The sequence below is a fragment of the Lytechinus variegatus genome, chromosome 10 (genome assembly GCF_018143015.1).
Source record: "Lytechinus variegatus isolate NC3 chromosome 10, Lvar_3.0, whole genome shotgun sequence".
Lineage (NCBI taxonomy): Eukaryota > Metazoa > Echinodermata > Echinoidea > Temnopleuroida > Toxopneustidae > Lytechinus > Lytechinus variegatus.
The window spans coordinates 30,063,373-30,086,925 of NC_054749.1; the positions used below are offsets into that span (position 1 = coordinate 30,063,373).

Genomic DNA, 23,553 nt, shown 5'->3' on the forward strand with positions numbered 1-23,553 from the left:
ATAGGGACACTCTCACAAGCCTGACTTCTCCCAGGGCCCTAAAAACATACATTTTGTACTTCTTTAAATGCATTTATCAGTGATCCATGTCTATATGTTTGCTTTTGAGTTCATTCATCCATCCATCTATTCATTCATCTATCCATCCATTAATTAATTAATTCATTCTTTCAATCATTCATCCATTCATCCCTCCATTCATCCATTCATTAATTCATCCCTTCATTCATTCATCCATCCATCCATTCATCCATTCATTCATTTATCCATCTATTCATTCATTAATTCATTCTTTCATTCATCCATTCATTCATCCATCCATTTTTTCATTCATTTATTCATACGTAAATCCATCCATCTATCCATCCATTCATCCATTCACTCATCCATCAATATTCATCCATTCATTCATCCATCCATATTCATCCATTCATCCATCCATCCATTCATCCATTCATTCATCCATCCATTCATCCATTCATCCATCCATCCATCCATCCATTCATCCATCCATCCATCCATTCATCCATTCATTCATCCATTCATTCATTCATCCATCCATCCATTCATCCATTCATCCATCCATTCATCCATCCATCCATCCATCCATCCATTCATCCATTCATTCATTCATTTATCCATCTATTCATTCATTCATTCATTAATTCATTCTTTCATTCATCCATTCATCCATCCATTCTTTCATTCATTTATTCATACATACATCCATCCATCCATCCATCCATTCATCCATTCACTCATCCATCCATTCATCCATTCATTCATTCATTCATCCATTCATCCATCCATCCATTCATCCATTCATCCATCCATCCATTCATCCATTCATTCATCCATCCATTCATCCATTCATCCATCCATTCATTCATCCATCAATTCATCCATTCATTCATTCATCCATCCATTCATCCATCCATCCATTCATTCATTCATTCATATATACATATCCCCTATATATATCTTTGGATGAATCTCCGTCAAACCTTCATTATATCTCATATTTTTCTGATGTTTAGGTCTATTCATTAGAATCTACTTGATGTAAGCTTATTTTGTAGATTCGAGGATTTCCCATGTCGTGTGTATTCGTTTGGCAAAACTCAGTAGTGTTAATTTAATGAATTTGAGATGGCTTGTTTTGAGATACCGTCTATTTTTTCAGAAAAGTTTAGAGCACGAGCAGCGAGCGATCTGAATATTACAGCTTTTAAAGCAATTCTCAGGTTATGAATTATATCTTGTGTATTAAATCATAATCAACCACGAAATTCTATGAATTTTTGAGATAGGAAAATGAAACACAGTGATGTAACAAAAACATATATCGTTTGTAAAGATGTTGAGGGAGCAGCGCCCCCTACTGGCTGACCAGTGTCTGTAAAGTCGCGTTACATTCATAAAGCTGGATATAAAATTTTATGGTTACACCCCATTAGAAATGAAGATTTGTTGTTTTCATATTTGACCTGTACTTGTAAGCTTACAAAGTGGTAGTGCATATTTTCAGTAGATATTGACATCGATAACTTGATAGATCAAACAATTCTGTGGAAGACAGGGCTACACACTAGCATAGCAACGTGCCCGATATTTTATTGTAATGTGTGACATGAGCAATACATTGATTCAGTTATATATCACTCATTCAATTCAAATTTCAATTTTTACAATTATCATTAACTCAAAAGTCTTTCAAATCCCCTCACACCTAATTGTGAGGATTGAAAAAATAGTCGAAATTTAAGAGCGCTGAAAAGTAAAGTAATAACTAGAGGCTTGTGAAGACGATCTACGTATGAGCCAGATGTGTTATGTCAGTGCATGAAACGGGCTTGAAGTTGACCCCCCCCCCCTTCTCCCCACGCGTGAGATCACGAACAGCACTCTGACTCAAACCGAAATGGTCTAGAAAAAATTGTTCATTACGCCATCTGTTGATGTCTGCCGTACAGTCTTCGTAATTTTCCTTTGAATTGTTATTTTTGTTTTTCTCTTAAAATAATTATTACGCTGAAGCCTCACCCCATGCTCTCTGTAATTGCGCCACCTTTGAGGACAAGGGTAAGACCGCTGTCCCACCTGCATGATCTCATTTCCATGTATTATGGATGAACTACTAGGTATATACACTGGCATTTTGTAATTGTTAACCCTAAAAAGACGGGGGGGGGGGCTGATTCAGCCCCCCTCCCCCTCGACATTTTTCGCGATAGATCCGCCGCGCGAATTTTTTTGACCGCGTCGCTCACTGACTTTTTACTTTCAAGTCTTGCGCAACTTTTGAGACCAAAATTGTGACCCCCGGGTACGCAACATTTTGTAAGTGCGTGCAGACCCCAAATTACTCAAAAACGTGAATTTGTGTACAAATCCAATGTAAATAGTGTTTTTAGCCAAAAGTTTAAATGTATCTTTATTTTTCATTTTACTGCTTAGAATAAATTAATTTTTATCTTTTTTATGGTCAAAATAAATTCCCCGACAATTCTCATTGAAAAAACAATGAAAAACAAATAGTCGAAAAACAAAGAAATACATAAGAAATTAAAAAAACAATAGAATACATAAGAAAATAAATGTGATTTTGACATTTTTTTCAATAAATTTGATCAGATGCCTATCTAGGGTATGTAAAACTAAAATTAGTATTTCAGGGGCATTATTTTATTAATTAGAGCAAACTTATGAATTTACGCATAAATTAGCATAATTAATGAGACAGATTTTTTGCAGAATTGGATGTTATGGTTTTGTAGATAATGCCATGGGTAAGGCGTGTGCCAATTTTCGTCGCAATGGCACGATCGACGGCCGAGATCATAAGGGGGGCTGAATCAGCCCCCCCCCCCCGTCTTCTTAGGCGTCGAAATAGCCCAGTCTATTTAGGGTTAAACTTTATGGCCCGAATTCACAAAGGTGGACTAAAGTTATACCCCGGGTATAACTTTAGTCCACTTTTGTGAATTCGGGCCTATATTGCCAATAACATAATTAAATTTGAAGAATCACACTCGGTGAAATTTGAGAATAAAATTGTTGATAACGGTGAAAGTCCCGTATATTTCTCTCACTCATTCAATCTACTCTTCGTTACCATAGCCCCCCCCCCCCCTTCATGAAAATTACGCTCAGTGTCACCCGAAATCTCTTCCTCTGTCTCTTGCACTATCACCTGTCGATCATGTCTTCGCTTCACAATTTAATTACTTTATCATACAGACCTATTAATTCTGTGCATCTTCTATTATTGTAAAAGGATAAGTATTCCTCAAAGGGCTTCCCTGGCAGAACGACTTAGCAAGCGTATGCCGATAAATGTAAAGAATTTACCTACCCGTCTTTCTGAATCCAATTTCATGATAAATCAAGAAATTCCTTTTGTTAACCATACAAATTATTCATCAAAAAATAATTTAGATTTTTGATGAAAAAATGCATTTTTTGATGTCAAGAAAATATTGGATTAGTTCTTCAAAAATCATTCTCGTATTTTTATTTTCTTACGATTTAATGTAGCGTGGCCGGATCTTTCAAATAATTACAAATATTGTTAACATTATTCCTCTTCAAATTTATTATGAAAAAGCGTGATTATGGTATCGTGTACAACAAAAAGAATCTGGCGGGAAAATAAAGCAACTGATTCATCTTTTTTTAGACATGTTTTGAATTAGCTGCAGAAATTCTCCGTAAGATTAGATTTATAAAAAAAAAGACAAAACAAGATGAAGAAAACACCTGGAAATCCATATCATTTTAATAGTTTCATTTTTTTTATTCCTCAGAACGTTTGTGTAAAGAGACGGAACAAATATATACATACATCACTCTTGAAATAAATATACAATTTGACATAATGGCAAAACATTAAACAGATGATATATTCCATAATAATTTCTTCATTTTATGAATATATTATTGATTGTCCCCTCCTAGCCTTGTTATAATGAATATAACAATCTCAATCCCAAAATCTCAGTTACATAGTAACTTGAATTTAATAGATAAATCAGACAAACTATGGTATTTTTCATTAAATATGAAAATGAAGAAAAAATATTTTTTACAGATTTACGTCAAGCACTCAACATATACCAGGTCAAGATTGCTCTTAAAAATGATATATAGATTTTAGCAATCATCAATAAGTCTCAACAAACACTGAAATCTTTGCAATTCTTCCGATTAATTTGTATTAATTTCCACATACTTTCCATTGATCTTTGACCTCCTCCACCCCGAATATATGGATTAGCAACGATCAAGTACATGACTAAAAATTAACATAAATTGAATATTATTAAACATTAAAAAAATCAACAAGCAAAACAATGCATTTTAAAATATAATCTCACATTTCACAAAATAATGATCTACTGGATTAACTTCTGATCTTTCATATTTTTTTAACGATTTCATATCTTTGTATTTTTACAAAAGAATAGTTGTAAATCAGTCTCGGCACATTCGTTTGCATATCATTCATGACGTAATTCATACAACTATAACCTATATAGGGCGGACACATCCATAATTTATTTAACAGGGGAAACATTTCTAACACCCTCTCCCCCCCCCAAAAAAAAAAGAAATTGAACTTGAAATCCCCATTTAGTGCAAATATAGTAGACGACTATCATCATCTAAGCGGTGTATTATCTTGCAAATTTGCAAATTTGTTACCAGCACCACAATTTTTACAATTTTTTGGTCCCAGAATGACGAAAAGACCGAACAAACGATCCCACTTCGGCAAAACTCGGTTTGAATGACGTCACCTTCGGTTTGGCCGAACATATCGAATGGTCAATTTGACTGTTTTGGTAGGCAATAACTATCATGAAATATTGTTCAGGTATCAGATAGTTGCAGAGAGTCAGATAATCAGCCTATTTTTCACTGTCCACCCCCTTGAAAATAAAGAACAGAAATACTGCTAAGTTGGTGCACCTGCAATATTATTATTGCTCAAAAAACATGACAGATGACAACGATTCTCATTTAATTTTGCCACCTATTTCAAACCACAAAGACACCATATGCCTTGAAAAAACTAACCACTCCTCTTCCATATCATTGACATCCTTTATTGCAGCTTACATGAAAACAAATATTATACCCTGTCCCTTTGCCACTTAATCAATAATGCAAGATCTTCCCTATATTACTTCTAAATGTCGCCCGAGGCACCCTAATGCAATCAAAATTAGATTTCAATCGCTAGCTATTTGGAAGCCGAAGCTGGAGCAACCTTTATGAAAGGCGCGGGTTATTCGCATTTCAATATTTTTTTATAGATGATTTATGAAAGTATTTCCATTATTGTGCTCATATAGGACTGATAGTCCAACCATACTGAACGAAATGATATTAAGGCCATCGATAAATAGTGTTTATAAACAACACAACAAGAAGACCCCAGCACCTGAACACGAAATACAAAGGAACTAATATTCTTTTTCCAAATACCTCTCACAAAAAATTATGAGCAATGATTTGGTCTCTCTCTCTCTCTCTCTCTCTCTATTTCTCTCCCTTAGTTGTCTATTTTCTTCTTTCTCCTTTTCGTGTTGTTATTTTTCTTCTTCTGCTTCTTCAGCATATCCTTCTCCTCAAACCATGTTTGCTCTCCTACTTGTTTTCCCCCCTAGTTCCTCCCTTCGTAGAAAGATAATTATACTCAACAGATTCAATGCTAAATTCAAAGCGCATAATTATATCCTACTTCACATATATCGTGAGACTATATACAACTATGTCAAATGTAGTAGTAGTATTGTGGTTAGTGTTACTTTGTGTTCAACTTATTGCAATCGGAACATTTTATTCATTATAAATTCACCCAAACAACTATGAATTTCTATAATCTCACTTATAATTGAATCTCTCCCATATCTATAATAAACTTCTATTCGATTATTGCATACAGCAATAATGATTGAGAATGACATTATCTTCCCATGTTTTCACAAAACATAATCATAGAGAGCATCCGTCAGCATGTGGCAAAGTCGATTTTTTTTTCATTTCTTTAAACGAATTCAAAAGTAAAATTTCAACTGTTCAATGAATAAAAGGAATTTAAATATAGTACAGTACAATTTTACTCTCAATGATAATACATTCTGTTCACTATAATCAATTATTTTCTTTCTTTTGAAAGAGACGACCCAACAGCGAGACCTTTATTACAAAGAGTCCAAGGCAAGGTATAAATCCATCATTGGAAAAGCCTCTTTTATACAACATAGATATAAATCAAGCTTGTCAGCAAAATAAGGATCATCACATTTCGACAAAAAATAAATATTTGTTAACATACAGTGCATCTTTCAGGATAACGTGATCTAAAACAAGTAAAACGTGATTGGAATAGGCCTACAACGAAACAGACAAAGACCACGTGATTTGGAAGGTAAATAATGAAGAAACAAAACTATTTTCAATGCTTCATTAGAATACTGAATGTAATTATTGTAATCACAAAGACAAATAAAATATCAGCCTCATGGCGCATCAAAGGCATATTATTTGGGACAATAATCTTGGATTTGGGCATTGCCGTGATATTCATGATATCTGTAGTAATGGTAATCTTGGCACTTCTCGTCAACAAGTCCACACAACTAAATATTGGGATTGCCGTTGGGGTAAGTTCACCAAAGTATTCGCGATATAATTGTATTGCAATCTTTTTCATCATTAGTTTTGTACCATGCAATAAAATCATACATTATTAATTAGTGCATACGTATGTTCCTGGAGTGGGACCTCAAGGTTGTACCTTGGTACCGTAATCATTCTTCATCCATGTGAAATTCTTCAATGTTAGAATACTCGTAGCAAAGTCATGCGCTTTAAAGAGTTCTCTGAGTTTCCTCAATACTGTCCTATCAACGGGTGGGTGTTCCAAGCCCTTGGTTGACCGTAGACACTGCTTGAAAGGTTCTGAAAGACAAAAGAAACCCTTTTCTTTATCGAAGTAGAATCTACTGCTGTTAAAGTAACGCGGAACGTCGATAAATTGCTCTATTTCGTTGAGAACAGTGACGGGGTTGTGGGTGAAGTTGTCGCCGTCGACGAAAAGGAATCGTGAGCGTGAGAAGAGCTTGAGCCACGATAGAATATATTTATCATACATACTGTGAGTGATGATATCTACGTTTGTCCTTATACGACCGGAAGATGTCGTGATATATTTCTCAAATTTACTAGAGTTGAAAGTCCTTTTGGCGATCACTTTGGCTTCCTCAGTGTCCACCTGAAATTTGTCTTTAATTTTGTTGAGCTGCTCGAAAGTGAACTCAGATATTGTTCTCCTTACTGGATTGCAGAGAATTACAATGAACTTGGTGGTTTCTGGTAAGTCTGATTTAATACGTCTGGCTGCTTCACTTGAAAAGAAATACCCTGGAGACTTTTCCATGCCAACTTGACCAGTTGCTGTAGGTCTCATGATCTGCACGTACCAATCAAGTCCTTTCTTGTAGTTTTGCGTGAAGAATTTCGCCTCAGCTTTCTTAGAAAAGACAACACTTGGATGGGTATCTAGAAAGACGCGTAAAGCTCCGGTGCCACACTTCTTGGTGCCCAGGACAACGACATCCGGTAGACGTTTCTTGCAGTCGTTCATCGTCAAGTACTTCTCTGGAAGCAACGCACGGGACCCATCCTCATGGCGCCTGTGACAGGTTCTGACGTAATCATCAGGAATTATCTCCCGAACGGACTGATTCTGTTGTCTTGTCGAAACTGCTTCAGGATGACTCAGTGCAATGAACGAAAGTGAGCACGTGAGTGTTACTACTGCAAGACCGATAGCGAACCGATTGGTCATCCCGACTTTCCGGTGAAATTTGGTAGGAACCCCTAGTTTCATGACGTGGTCTTCTGGCCTCTCTTGAGGTTCCACAAGGTTCATTTTGCTACCCCTTCTACTCAAATTCAATGTTATAGAATGGAAGAGGCATCATAAACACCAATGGATCAGCACACAATTTATATAATTTCAGCACTATTATTAAAGAAATACAAACAGCTGTTGTAAGGCAAGTTCACGTTTGTCGATATATAACCTTTTAATAAGCAGCAGGATTCCACCATCCTCCTCACTCATTCATTAAGAGTCCCTCAAAATGGGGAACGATCGATGGTTGAATTCAAAAGGATTTATTTCCAGTCATCAAACTAATCCACTTCAGAGCATACTGGGACGTTTTAATCCGATCTTCAATTTTAAGAGCACGATCCTAGCCCACGGGTTACCATCGTGACCTCCTCTATCAGAAGAACTGCGGTAACGGCATCGATCGCTTGTGGTCATCCGATGAATCTTCTTAGCTCCCAGACCCTAACCTATGGATGGGAAGAGAAAAAAAAAGAAAGATGATTTTGTTACTGTTAATGGATGGACTTCACTGTTTAAACAGAAGGGGAAAATATATTTCTGATTATCCATTATTATTTTGTTTTTAACTTAAAATATACGGAGATAACATCTGGCTTATTCCATCAGTGTTAGTGGCAATAAAGATAATCTTCTTTTATGCTCATAATCGTAAAGAGACTAGATGTAATAGGCTAATTGCTTGGCAGATTATTGTGGAATTGTAGTCCCACTTAACAGATTTTCAAAATGGCTGTGTAATTCTAAAAAAAGAGAGCTCATTTCACTTTTCCGTTGCATTAAAATGTTAATTTCAGAACCATGATAACAATAATCAGTGTTGCAAGACCACTTGGCATAACCTCCGAATGATATCGTGAGATCATGCTCTTTCCCTTATATTAGTGACCTCAGTGGACTGACATGCATCCTACACTATGTTAAGACACCACTACAATACCCAGCATCAAGTGCAGAACGAGGCCTTATCAGAAGCGCTACATCGGGGGGAACGGTCGTATTGACGCCAAAGAGTCAACCGACATAAGTGCAATATGCTTTTTCACACATGCACCCACGCTCCATATAATTCGATATGTGACCGATAGATCGGAGGGGAAACAAAATGAAGTAAAGTAGTGAGGGTGCGAACTCCGTTTCTTATTCCCTCATCTAATCACAAATAAGATCATGTCTCAAAAAGGCGGTGAGAGGACTATTTCTGGATGTTGGAAGTTAATTCAAACAAGAAATTGTCTGATTGGTATCAGAAGGTCGCAAACTCCTATGAAAACCTTTAAAATTGTTACGCCTTTCTGTTTCTCAACTTCATCAGCATGATCAGTTGGTGAAGGGTGCAGTTCACATTAAGAACGCAATGCTGATAACATTTCAAATCACTGTGTGGATTGGGAGTTGGATTCGATCTCTCCTGTTCAAAACGTTCCATCTCATTAATGACATGAGAAATGTGACACTATATTAAGAGAAACGGATAATTTGTTTCATTATCTACCCATTTATTATTTCATTAATTCATGAGTTTCACATTCATTAATTGCTTTCCTTTTCTATGTTGAAAGTATTTTCATTATCATTATTATTTTGTTTAGGGGTGCTACCCGAATGACATTGCACCCCTCCCCTCTCGCCCCTCTTATCTTCGTCTCTTTATCATTCTCTCTCTCTCTCCCTCTGTTTCTGTCTCTCTCTCTCTTTCTCTGTCTTACCGAATAAAATTACACATAGCTAGTCACATTTTTATCATATATGTTTCATCGGTAAAACAAATTATCTATCAGCCTCTTCCATCAGATACATAATATCCCCGTTGACGCCATTATGCAAACATGACTGATATGAGAAATGAAATTATATGCGAGTCAGCAGACTAGCCCACTCGTTACTTTGGCTTATTGTATTACATGCGTACCCAATGGCCCTTCGTATTTCACAGTCAAAACAAGGCCCTTCAAATGCTCACCCATTGGCCTTCGAACATCTTAAATATCAACTTAAAGGTATTGTTTAACTTTGTGAGCAGCTCATTTAAAAAATTATCAAACCAAGATGAAACATGACAACAAGTGCATGTATTAGAACTAATAAACCCTGAAAACAACCATTATTGAGAATGAAAAGCTAAAACTACAAGGTAAACCCCGATTTTGTAAATAGGCGTCTTATAGACGCCTAAATAGATACACATAAGTGTATGGGATGAAATTAAGATGGTGTTTCCGGTCACCTTATATTTCAATTTTTGAAGCACTGAATAATTATTTTCGAACGCAATTTTTTTTCGGCTTCATTTTTGTAACATATCACAGACACGGGTGACAATTGTGACCTTCTAGCTCAGATTTTTTTAAAAGTCAAACCAATGTTAACCAATCACTTTAATGTCTAATGGAGACAAAACATGTCGATGTGTATTCAAAAGGATGATTGATACAAAAGAGAACCGTCGTTGTGTAGCGGTTCTGACTCTCGCCGTGTGTCGTGGGTTCGAATCCCATCGCGACCTAGCGTCCTTTGGCAAGGCGTCAATCCACAATTTGTTAAATGGTTACCCGGTTTGATGCGAAGCCTATGCAGTATACCTAGCAACTGAGTCTTGGAACGTTTGTTGGATGCTCCTCAGGGAGTGGATAAAGTGAGTTATTTTCTCATTTCAAGATAGATTGTGACTTACTGATACAATCTGAACAATGAAAGGGAGTAAAGCCTTGTGGTGTTTTTGCAGTGCTTCAGTCTCGTACTAAAGGAGTATAGAAGTAAGACTGGAAAAATGGACATAATCAAACAAAAATATGACAGTCGGCTTTCTGGTTGAAATTAGATCAAATGGGTTCCCAAAATAGATTCGACATAAGGTAATGCGGAACAGAATACAACATGCGAATAGAAATCATTAAGTAAAACAAACGAGTTTTGACACACGAACGATTCGTTGGACAAACAAAGTGATAAATCGCCCACGAAAATCATACTAAAATGTCACTTATACGTTAATGCCAGATACCATTTTCTATGATGTATACATGTTTGAAATCTAAATGTGATATTTTTTTCTTAAGTGTAAGAGTTTTCTTATATTTATCTGAAATTTCTATTTTGATTTTTTAACAGAATAAATGATTCGACATCAAATAGAGACGGTGCATCTCTATGAAAAAAATAATTAGAAAAAGACCCCGCGATAATGATTAGTCTACAATACTTTATTTATTTAGTATTGAATGAGATAGCCTTTGGACCCACCAAACATCCTTCTAAAAACTCGTATCTCACATCCTCATAACTCATGATCAAGGATGGTGCTGGAAATGAAAAGTATCTTCTTGTTAAGATAATTAATCTCTTATTTTGTTCTTCTCTCAATAATAAGGTGCCAATGTCAGATGATTAGACATGACATAATCTTAAAAAATGAACGGATCTGCAGTTCAATACAAGTTCAGACTAAGAACTCTCATCTCATCATCATCGTCACGTCAGCATTCGGTCGGTAATTGGTTTGATGAGGCATTAAGCCAGCGGGGTGCCAAAGGTCATGTCATGTCATATCAATGCCATTGTCAGGTGATATCAATGCCAATGTCAGGTGACATCTAAGTCACATGGCCAACGGCTTGCTGATCTGCGAACGCATCGCTCTGCCTCTTGTAACCATAGTAGCGGGTTCAACAACCGGTCCACTCCTCTGTTATGCTCATGATCAAGGAAACAATAAAAACAACAAAATGAAGGAAAGTTCGCGTGGATGAATGCTGCATACTAAAATGGTATATAGTAACGGTTCATCGCATCATTACACCTTATACACTAATCCATTACAACCAATTTAATACGGGAATGCTATACAAAGTGTCGATATGAACATGACCAAGTAGGCAAACGAATGCGTTGATACATGCATAATGCAATTGAAAAGGTCCGACTTATATTTTCGGTGTCAAAATTTGAGTGCTTGTCATGAAACCAGCTATAGCATCCCGAGAGGATCACATCCTACGGTGTTACAATTACACCCTATAGAGTTTGATAACACCAAAGAGTGTTGAAATGGAAACTAAAGGTGGTACAAAAATTCAATCTGGTGTTGAGATAATAACATGAAACTATAACATCGGTGTAAAATAATGATTGATTTATTCTTCTGTATGAACAACGCTTAACACCACAGTTTGTGCTTTGGTGTTATAATGCTGTCAACTGGGAAATACACAAATTTTGAACTAAAAATAAGCAATCTAGAAAGAGGATGATCACTGGTGACAAGAAAATCCAAGCGTGCTTATTGATGCTACATGCTATTTTTATTTTCAGCATAAATCTTTCTATCTAATCCCTGGAGAATATACATAATTCGTCTCCGGATCAAACAAAATAACATAAAAACGCTAATTGTAAAGAAAAAAACAGAAACATGTTTAATTCATGTTTTCTGATCAAATGACATTAAAACATTATCTCTATTTCAAAGAAGGGATATGTTTAAATTATGTTTTCCACGCTGCTTTATATTGCTTAGCACTTTTCTTTGTGTTACTGCGAATTACTGCTAATACCATGCTGATACTACTATGTACATGCCTATGAATACGTTTATTACAGAACTTACAGTGATTGAGTCCGCGACAAACTTATTCTTATCATAAATCCCCTTTGTAAAGAAAGACGCAAGACAAGCGGAGAAAAATTCTTTTCAATTTTCAAGAGCGCATCGGTAGAGATAGTGGATATAATCCAATACCCCCCCTTTTTTCTTTTCCTCAGTTATCATTCCTAAGTTATTTCAATGATCTCAGATTCATCAAGGGAATAGCGCGGCTTCCTAGCCCAGCATGCATGCCAGTCGCTGCCTATTGCACGGGGTCGTTTCTTGCCTATCACCCTGATACCTGCTACTGGGATTGAAATGATGAAGCTCAAAATAGAACGCATCGGTGATGCGCCTTCGGGATGCACCGAGTCTAACCTTTTCCCTCTTTCTTCATCCCTACTCTCAAAAATCCTTTATACAGGAGACTAAATAGCGAGTAAAAAGCCTTGTCCCTGAGTATCTTCTGTCGCTGTAATTGAAATGCATGCCTTCGGTCGCATGCGAGGAAAGTGCGCGTAGGGATATGCATGCCACCTCGGGGTAAAAGGGGCATTCCCGCTGTACACTCATTTTATCATAAGGATTATAAAACATCCCTCTTACTCTGTGAGTCTCTGTCATTCGTGTCAAGAAGTGTTGACCTTTCTCGTTCCATTACTGACAAGGTAATTTTTTTATGGCAGCGACCAGGTGAAAAATAAATGACATCCTAGTTCTCTTTTCGTAAAATGAAGACAACGGAGAAAGGACGTTGGTGAAGATAGCAACATGGCGGTGGGGAGAAATATTAAATAGCAAAATAAGTATAACGAGTTGACAGGTCTGTACGTGTGTGATGGCGAATTACTGGAATTCATATGCCATGTCTATAAGGAAAGCCAAGGGGTGCGAATATTGCCGAGGCGTCATTCTCGAAGGGGCGCAAAAATATTCTGTGTATTCGTTTTCATTTTTGGTCAATTGATTTCGAGAATAATAGGTGGGGGTGGTGGAGGAAACTACATTTTATTTTCCAAACGCCAGAGAGCCGAGTATTAACAAAGGTAAACAATGAATCTATCACCGTTAATGAATGGGCTTGTTAATATTATAATTTTAGAAAATTCAACATAAGAATAAATACCATTATATAACAACAAAAAGGCTGAAATCTTAAACATGTTCGCAATCGTGACAATAAAAATATATAAAGTTCATTCATGGTCAATAATGTTTTTAAAAAATACTATGATGGAAATAATTCTAAATGAGTGGGAGATAATGGGCAATGATTGCTATTCCGATGTAGTCAGTGTTCCTTAGAGCATGTACAGAGTAGAATCTAAAACGGTTTCAAGAGTGAACTAAAGCTTTACCCTTATATCCCTTGATTTCGCCCCTTTGCAAAATGAAGCTCATGTTTTGGATGTGAATTTAACAAGTCGTATAAATTACCTATCAGCCACCAATACATTAGTTCCTCACTCCAGTTCCCTGTCTCCGTCTTTCTATCTCTCTTTTTTTCTTCTCCATTTCCGCTCATTTCACAAAAAGAAAATTCTCATTTCTTTCCTCTCACACCCTCGTCGACATTCTGTCCCACGACCTCCCCCCCCCCCGCTTTGCAGGTCTGTCTCTCCCGCTCTCCGTCCCCCCCCCCTTCTCCCTACTCGATGTCATTCTCTCTATCATTGTCTCCATCCTACGAGGGTTGACGTTCAATTTAGAATGTTAAGGTGATGCTTCCCTATTCATTCAAGGAGCAATGATGTCGGGCGAGAAAGCATGACTTATTTGCGCCATTTTGACTCCAGAGGACGTAGATGCGGCGGGGGTTCGTGCACACTCCTGAATAATTAAGGTTTTGTGGTGTATGGTCCTATATAGCCTAAAGTCTCTTGCTTCGACCCCATGCCCCCGGGGTTCGTTTCACGAGACGATCATAGGACAAAGTTCATGGGCATCCCACAAAACAAAAACAAAAATAAATACATGGCCACAACACAAATGCCACAACCCTTTTCAGTGTTGTCATAGAACTTAACTTGCTCGTTGAAACAGCAATTCAGACAACCTTCCGCTATCAGAATTCTTATAGGCAGAATCTTCCTTATCATTCTCGGATAATTAATATTTAGGGGAATCTTAGATTTAAGTAAGTCATGGCTGAAGTTAACAAGTTAACCGAAAATATTACACTATATATTGCATTTTAAAGGAATGTTTGAATTATTTTACCGTTTACCAACATGAACATGATCAAAGACTTTATTTACTGTAAGTTTGCAATTACTAAACGGTTAAACTGTAATGACTTATAACAGCTAAACTAACGGTTATACCTCTGTCACATTTGCTCTACAGCGGCCGTACGGCGAGTCGATAACAGCCGTTTTATTCATTTCTATTTAAACCACCTATGTATACATGTAGCTGCCATTCAAAAAATGTTAAAACGGCTGTTTTCGACTCGCCGATGACTTAACAGGTAAACGTTTATTGAGAATACACACTAGATCACCAGAGATGTTCGTACAAACAAACGGAGGTAAATTTAGGATTGAAGAGTGGATGAAAGGATTCATCAAATTGTTCACTATCTACTAAAAATGTTGAAAAATCGCTTAATCTTTTAATTGGTAAAAATGATGAATGCAGACGAAGCCTAGATTTAATACTCGTGTAAGATAGCTAGCACAAAGGTATATAAAATATGCATGAAGTAAATTGAATGATTGGATCGTTTGTCTATCCAATATAGATTTTAAAGTATTGCTTAAACGGATATCAAACCTCAATCTATTTCAATGTCGGTACACTTTAAAAGCTGTGGTGTTAAAACTGACACCAATTGGTGTTAATAGAGGACCACACCCTGAGGTGTTAAAGTTACACCCTAGAGATTGAACGAAACATTAAAGAGTGTAAATGTAACAACCAAAGGTGATGAAATAACACCTATAGGTGTAAAACTAACACCACCAATTTAACACCGGTGTAAAATAACTGGTGTGGTCATCTATGTACACCGGTTAACACCACAGTTTTTGCTGTGTAGGATGTTAAAATGATTAAAAGTAATTCTTCATATTGAAAATGCTTCATGTGCCATGCAGGGAGCTAGGAATTGTGCATTTTATGCTCAAATAAAGTGTAGAGATGATTTTATTATTCGACTATTTAAGATATAGCTGAAGAATTGCATATTAGAAAAACAGAATTATTGGCCGACCAAATGTGAAATGTTGCAAAGATTTATTTAACATGATTACATTCCACTGTTTCAGATATAGCTTTACGTATCCAAGGAGCGATTTATTTTACTATCTACCGAAGATGTTGAAGAATCGATAATTAAAATGTCCAAACAAGCAAAATTTCATTGGCTAACGATGGTAAAATACTGGATTTAAATCGAGGCCTTATAGCGTGTGGATATACCTTCACGGGGGAACATGGCCGTACGCAAAGATAAGATATTTGAATATTATTGACAATGTAAATTTAGTCACTCATCAATATTAAATAGACCGGCCGAACGTCAAAAAAGGGCTCTAGATAAGGATTTGACGGCAAATTTGTTAATGCTTGGCATCCCAGCTAAAAAGTCTTGCTAAAATACCCACGAATAGCGTACGGTTGGATGCCAAGCACACTTTTGGGTGAAAGTGTCATTAGCGTGAAATGTGAAAGGATGTCAAAAATCACGCATTTTTATGTTTTGACGGAATAGGTAAAAAAATTGGTTATCTTTGATACGCGATCCTTTTTATTTGAATTTTCATATAAATGATAAATATGATGAATAGGCCTATACATTTCAAATTTGAATATTACACATACATATATGGCGCAGTGAAACATAAAACCGCGATTTCCTCAAAATAAAAGTTTGTGAAAACTATCAGTAGTATTTTTACACAACTCAAATTCTTCGATTTAAATGCGTTTACCCATTGCATGTATAGTGTAGAGTTCTCAATTATAAGATGGAAGATATCTCATTTTAAGTAATCCGAAGGGGTTAATGTATAGGTGCGCATTTTGAATTAAAAATTGAACATACCGTACGTTGTGTACAAAATTATATGTATAAAGTACATACTAAGAGTCTTTATACTTTGGAAGTTTGGATAGCAAAATTGATCATTTCGTGGAATTCCAGCTTAAAGTCTTGCAGAAATACTGGGGAATAACGTACGGGCGAATGCTAAGTGCACTTTTGTGTGAAAGTATTATTTTTCGCGTAAAATCTGAAAGAATGTCGAAAATCACGTATTTTGATATTTTGACGGAATATGTTAAAGTTTTTTATTACATTTTTTTATTTTGATATGCGATCATTCTTATTTGGGGTTAATTAAAATTAAAAGTCTAATAAAATAATATACATTTCAAATTGGAATATTACACACACCCACACACAGATATGGCTATATGGAACACAAAATCGTGATTTACTCAAAATAAAAGTTTGTGAAAACTATCAAATTCGTCCATTTTAACGCGTTAATCGAATAAACACATAATCATTGTCATGTCGCATATAGCGAAAAAAATTTAAATAAGATGTAAGATATATTATTTTATGTGATCCGAAAGAGAACAATGTACATTTACCGGAAGCGCATGTTTTATGAAGACAAACATGTTACATCTATATTGCACATAATTATAGATCAGTGCAATACCCGTCATGATTTGAGGATTATGTTTACGTTTGTAGAGTTTGAATTTCTTGCTATTTCCATGAATTGAAGGGTGCTGAACGCAAATCTACCTGTGTCGACATTCATAAATAGGTCTGATATTTCATTTGCCTTACTATGGTAACATTAATTTTTATAAGAATATCTATATCCAAAAACATAGAAAATGTATGAAGACAATTGAATAAACACTTGTTTTGAAGTATTCATTCAAAGTACATATTATAACTTCAGTTATTGGATTAGCAATATGTGTAAAATGGCCATTGCCACGGCAATACCTATTTTTTGTGTCTCGCCGTCATAGTAGAGCAGGACTATAGGGGCAACCTCTCCGGCGGAAGAGACGGCAGTGTCGATAACAGCGTCATCAACCTTGAATTCTTAATCAAGGTTAAGTTTTTGAAATGTCATCATAACTTTGAAGGTATGGGTGAAAAGTTCATGACACTTACAGAGTATTCAGGTATCACTTATCGTCTTGCATGAGCTTTAGGTCACATGATTAAGGTAAAATCATATATACATTACACGATATTGCTCTAAAATAATACCACTGTGTCTGTGACAAGACATTTCTCTTGTTAGAGGCACACTACCGAATTGCTTCTTAATATTGGACTGTACTTGTTGGAATATCAATGCCTTGCTCTACCGTGTATACTGCAATTACTTAATTCTCAATCTCTGTAGGGAAAACTGAACAATTGCCTGACTCTTTGCTCTGATTGTAAGCTCAGACACCAATGATGATATAATGTTTCGCTATGAACTTTTGAATTTGGGATGCATTTTACTGTTAATATTTATAAAACGTGGATTTGGTTGAATTGGTTTTCACAATGATCTACGACTTTGTTTACAACCACTTTCTGTTCTTCAGATTTTGAGTGTTGTTAATCATGAGCATACGGCCACAACAAGAATTTTTTGTTTGTGTGCTGTTTTCAATAACAGTAATGTTAAAACTACACTGCCGGTTTTAAAGAGGATGATCATAACATGGAGTAGCTCCATGTTCATACCAAGCATTGTACACTACAGCGTGTCCCACAAACATGTTAATGGCACTTTAACTTAGTATAATGTGAAATTACATAATCTTATTGTATATAATTCATGTAATCATAGATAAGCATTTTCATAAAACTGGCTTGAATTTCAATATCGAGTAATGTATATTGACAATATACATGGTATTTTGTTAGAAAGTTATTTTTTCCATAAAAATTCAAAGATTGCCATCATAATAGCAAATTCTTAATGGTCATCTGCAATGAAAACGTATAAATTCATTCGCTAGACACTTTAGGTTATATATTTTTTAATGGTTAAAATGTAATGATACACCGGAAACCGGCTATTTCTGACTCAACTATTTTGGAAACGTTTGTAAAAAAAATGTGAAGGGTGATTATAATCCCTTTGTCCGTTTATACTTATATGAACTTCTCTCTTGCAGTGGGTTTACAATTTTACAATTGTCAATCTAGGGAAAACCGAACAATATCCGGACTCTTTGCTCTGACTGTAAGCTCAGACACCAATGATGATATAATGTTTCGCTATGAATTTTTGAATTTGGGATGCATTGCACTGTTATTTATAAAACGTGGATTTAATTGAATTGGTTTTCACAATGATCTACGACTTTGTTTACAACCACTTTCTGTTCTTCAGATTGTGAGTGTTGTCAATCATGAGCATACGGCAACAACAAGAATTATTTGTTTGTGTGCTGTTTTCAAAAACAGTAATATTAAAACTACACTGCCGGTTTTAAAGAGGATGATCATAACATGGAGTAGCTCCATGATCATACCAAGCATTGTACACTACAGCGTGTCCCACAAACAGGTTAATGGCACTTTAGCTGAGTATAATGTAAAATTCCTAAATCCTATTGTATATAATTAGCATTTTTTCATACAACTGGCTTGAATTTCATGCGATATTGTTCATGAAACAAAAAGAGATGAGTCTTCTTTCAGATGAGAAAACCTCTCAATCCAAGTTTCGTTATTGAGTTGAATAAAGTACGCACCCAATCACGTCTTCATTATTTTTTAGATTTCCGGCCCACAACTTGGGGGAAATAGGGAAATTACTAAATTTTATTGTATATAATTTATGTAATCATAAATTACCAAAATTTGAAACTTCGAATAAGAATTTCGCATATCAAAGGTAGTCAAACATATATATTCCGTCAAAATATCAAAATGAATGATTTTCGACATTCTTTCAGATTTTACGCTAAAAATGATATTTTCACGCAAAAGTGCACTTTTATACACCTGGGGGGCGTTTCATGAAAGGACTTGTCGGACGTTTTATCCGACAAGTCCCATTTTATCCGACAGTTACCATAGGAACAGTGTCTCTCAGCCAATCAAAATCATGAAAAGATGTCAGATCTGACAACTTGTCGGATGAAAATATTGATGAAACGCTCCCCCGGACGTTATTCCTCAGTATTTCTGCAAGACTTTAAAGGAAGGAGTGAACTGTGTGTAGTCTCTCATTGACTGTGTGTTATAGATGCATAGTCTTAAAATATACGTTTTCAGATATCTACTCATACTACAGATAATAAATTGAACTATAATTGTATTTGTATAGAGAAACTAAAATCTTTGGAAAGGACGGGTAATTGTTATTATTGTTCTACTATAACTACTGCGGTATAGATATATTGAGTAGTTAATTAGCATGTTATCATTCAAGTGGGTCTATATTACTAGACTACACTAGCGTTTTGGGTCAGGAAACTGGCCAGGTATGACGAGTTGAGGAGTCGAGATGGCGCTATTGGATCGCATCTGCTTTAAGCTTAGATGCCAATAAATGGCAAATTTTGCTATCCAAAGTATAAAAAACTCTTAGTAAGTACTTACACAAGTAATTATGTACAATAATGTACGGTATGTTCAAGTTTTCATTCAAAATGCGCACCTTGTAAAATACACATTATCTCCTTTCGGATAACATGAAATGAGATATCTTCCATCATATTTGAACATTCCTTGAGTATTTGTGGCATTAGGACATTTAATATACATTCCATGGATAAAAGAATTTAAATCGAAGAATTTAAGTTGTGTAAAAAACTTCAAACTATTGATAGTTTTCACAAACTTTTTTTGAGGAAATCGCGGTTTTATGTTTCATAGTGCCATATATAATGTGTGTGTGATATTCAAATTTGAAATGTTCATTCATAACTTATATTTTGAAAAAATAAAAAGAATCGCATATCAAAGATAATCAAACATGTTAACATATTCCGTCAAAATATCAAAGTAAGAGAGTCAAAAGGGGCCTAAGCTTTCGATCCTAGCAGAATCTTCTTCGGAGGCAAAATGACCAAAAATATCAAAGTGCGTGAATTTCGACATTCTTTCAGATTTTACGCTAAAAATGACACTTGCACGCAACAGTGTGCTTGGCGTCCGGCCGTACGCTATTTCTGGGTATTTTTGCAAGACTTTTAGCTGGGATGCCAAGCATTAGCAAGCATTAACAAATTAATTTTGCCGTCCAAAGTATGAAAAATCGTTTTGGCCGATCTACAAGGTCTATATAAAGCCAACGATCATTTTTATTTTCCATTTATATCATGCATATTCTGGGCGCGTAAAAAATTACACATTTACTCTATAAATCTAGTCTCTGTCGTTGTTTTTTTTTTTTAATTCACAGTTCAAATTATTGTAACCCTAACAGGAGTTCATGCATTATCACAAACCACACATTTGGTAGATTTGTTTTCACGTAAATGTCTTTCGTTCTACAGATCTACATTATAATATTCATCCATAATTTTTCTATATACATGTATATATAGGTCATAATTATTTTTATTTTTCTTGAGTTGCTATTGCTTTCCATAGATTATTAACACGTTCCCATTATTCATAGCTCATCGTATAAGCCAATGGAACCAATCAAACGATTCAATAAGTCGTTGAAACGAGTTAGTATATATCGTGGGAACAATTTTCTATCTATATTAAAACCCCTTTTTAATAAATTAATTTAATACAATTTTTAGCCACTTTTACGACTGCCTTGTACCGGTGAAGTCACGATACAAAACAAGAACACTTTCTCGATTATTCCAGAAACATTAATTATTCATTTCAAAACTAATTATCTCGTGAATGGCACCATAAATTGCCAAGATTTTCATCCGAAAATAAACGCATGAGTCGAAACAAGATATTAATGTGAACTGGAAGTCGACTCCTTGTGAAGGAATTGAATTATTGATGAAATGTCTAGTTGTTGTCTAATAAATGGGGCACCTTAGACATAGTAGAATATTGTGAAAAGTAGTAAAAGAGACTCATTAGTAACGCATGCGCTGTCTTCATTGTGGCGATATAACTCATGTCGAAACGCCTCATTTCCTTTATATGGATTTTTTGCGCCATCGACAGTGATGTGTTGTCATTTGAGTTTGTAATGTTATTCAGGGTGTCGAGGTCACGCTCTCTCTTTCTCTTTCTTCCTTCTTCCCCTTCATTTCTCTATCAATTTATCTGACTTACTTCATCTTTAACGTTCCATCCCTCCACCCCCGCTCTTTATTCGTTTCCATTATTTCATAGACGAACATAATACGTAAAACAATGCACCGCATTCCAGTAAATTGTGAAATATTAAGTCAGGGGCGGTACCAAGTTGATTTATGGGAGGGAGGGGCAAGATGACATCAATTTGTGTTTTTATGATAATGATAAGAAATATGGGTATTTTCTCAATCATCCTTTCCCTCCCTTATTCCTTCTTTTTTTATCATTTTTCCATCACTTTAAAACTCCAAGAGGACGGCCACTCCCCTGCTTCTCCTGCAGTGATGTTCCTTCATTAACCCATAGCACTGTGAGCAGGTGTGTTCGAAAACAGAATGCTCCCCTAATCACTGCGCTATATAGAGACGTTTGGTAATAGTGGTGACTTTTTTTCCCTGATTTCTAAGAAAGGATGAATGCTTGTAAGCAAGCAACTAGAGGACTGACGGCTTAAGGTCCTCTCTATAAGGGACCTGGTAATGAGGATAAATGCCTCGCCAAACAAAGGGCACTAGCGCACCACGTGAGAATCGAACCCGGGTCAACAGAATCCGAAACCCCCGCTCTACCAACTGAGCTATCGCGCCTCCGTCTATTACTGTTCAACGGACAAATGTTTATCAAGACATTTTAGGCTCTGAAATATAACTTTACAGGGCTATTTTTTTTTCAAAATAAATCTCAATTATGTCGTATATTACAGTGTTGTAACCCAGATTTGAATCGAAATCGATGCAAAAAAGTGCTCTTCGACAGCAGCAAGATATCAATGCTTTGTCCCTCGGAGAGACCAAAAGTCGTAAGTCCTCTTGCTGATTAATTATTGTAAGCAGCCTTGCATGTTTAAACAGTTAAGAAACAGGTGAGAAGGGTAAGGAGAGTTTTATGACTAACATAGAATACTACATTGCCCCTTATTTATTCCTCTAAAGACAGTAAAAATGGTAAATCAGATGTTTTGGGACCCCTAAAGCGCTGTATAAAAAATGACTATGATCACGCATGGAAATATTCCATGAATCAATAGATTTTTTTGTAAATACCTTTCGTGAATATCAGTTGATCACGACTGTGGCATCAAACGAGACCATGGAGGCTGTTTATTGGGCCATTTCCGAGAACTGATGATTTCTTGTGTATGCCTGCATTAAATGATACAAAATATTTGAGAATAGAAAATCAGTAAAAATGACGCATAAGTCAAATGACACAAACAAAAAAGATACTTTGGCCTTTAATAGATGCTTATATTCACCCGACGACGGTCATTGCAATTCACGGTAAATTTTGTCGAATTTGTATTTGAAATATTCAATGCGAATATTCTTTCATTTGCATTATTCACAATTTCAATAAAGCTGACTTTTTAGAGATCTCTATTCTACTGTTTTTTGTATGATGAAAACTAGAATTTTCTCCTGGTAGGGACGCGGAGTCTAATTTCGTATTGATTTCAAAATGAAGGGGTGCTGAAATATTCATTTTATCCCGGCGAAAAAACTGTCGTTGCCTCTTTTCTATATGGGTAAGCATCGGCTTGAAAAAAAAAACATACTCTTTTTCTCTTTGCCTGCTAGGTAAACGTGTGATGCTTCTATTTCAATCTTCGTTCAGACTAGCAAAAAAATAAAAAACTTTTGCTATTTGGGGGTCTATTTGGTCCATCGTGGAAAACACATTTAGCAAATTTTATTATTACTGGTTTCTCTGCTAACAAAACGTCGACGTTTCGTTACCGGGCTTTCTGTTAAGGAAAACAGAAGACAATTGAAG

The 23,553-nt window shown here is 35.8% G+C and overlaps 1 protein-coding gene across 1 annotated transcript; it reads right to left on the minus strand.

The window, feature by feature from the left end:
* Positions 1-4,731: 4,731 nt before the first annotated feature.
* LOC121422694 (heparan sulfate glucosamine 3-O-sulfotransferase 3A1-like) lies at positions 4,732-22,942 on the minus strand. The gene is made up of 2 exons (XM_041617860.1): positions 22,824-22,942; positions 4,732-8,376 (listed from the first exon to the last, which is right to left on the minus strand). The coding sequence occupies exon 2, from the start codon at positions 7,940-7,942 to the stop codon at positions 6,794-6,796; it is 1,149 nt and encodes a 382-aa protein (XP_041473794.1). The 5' UTR covers positions 7,943-8,376; positions 22,824-22,942; the 3' UTR covers positions 4,732-6,793.
* Between the last annotated feature and the right edge of the window lie 611 nt (positions 22,943-23,553).

Coding starts and splice junctions, on each gene's coding strand:
- LOC121422694 (XM_041617860.1), bottom strand. CDS start 7,942: ATGAACCTTGTGGAACCTCAAGAGAGGCCAGAAGACCACGTCATGAAA.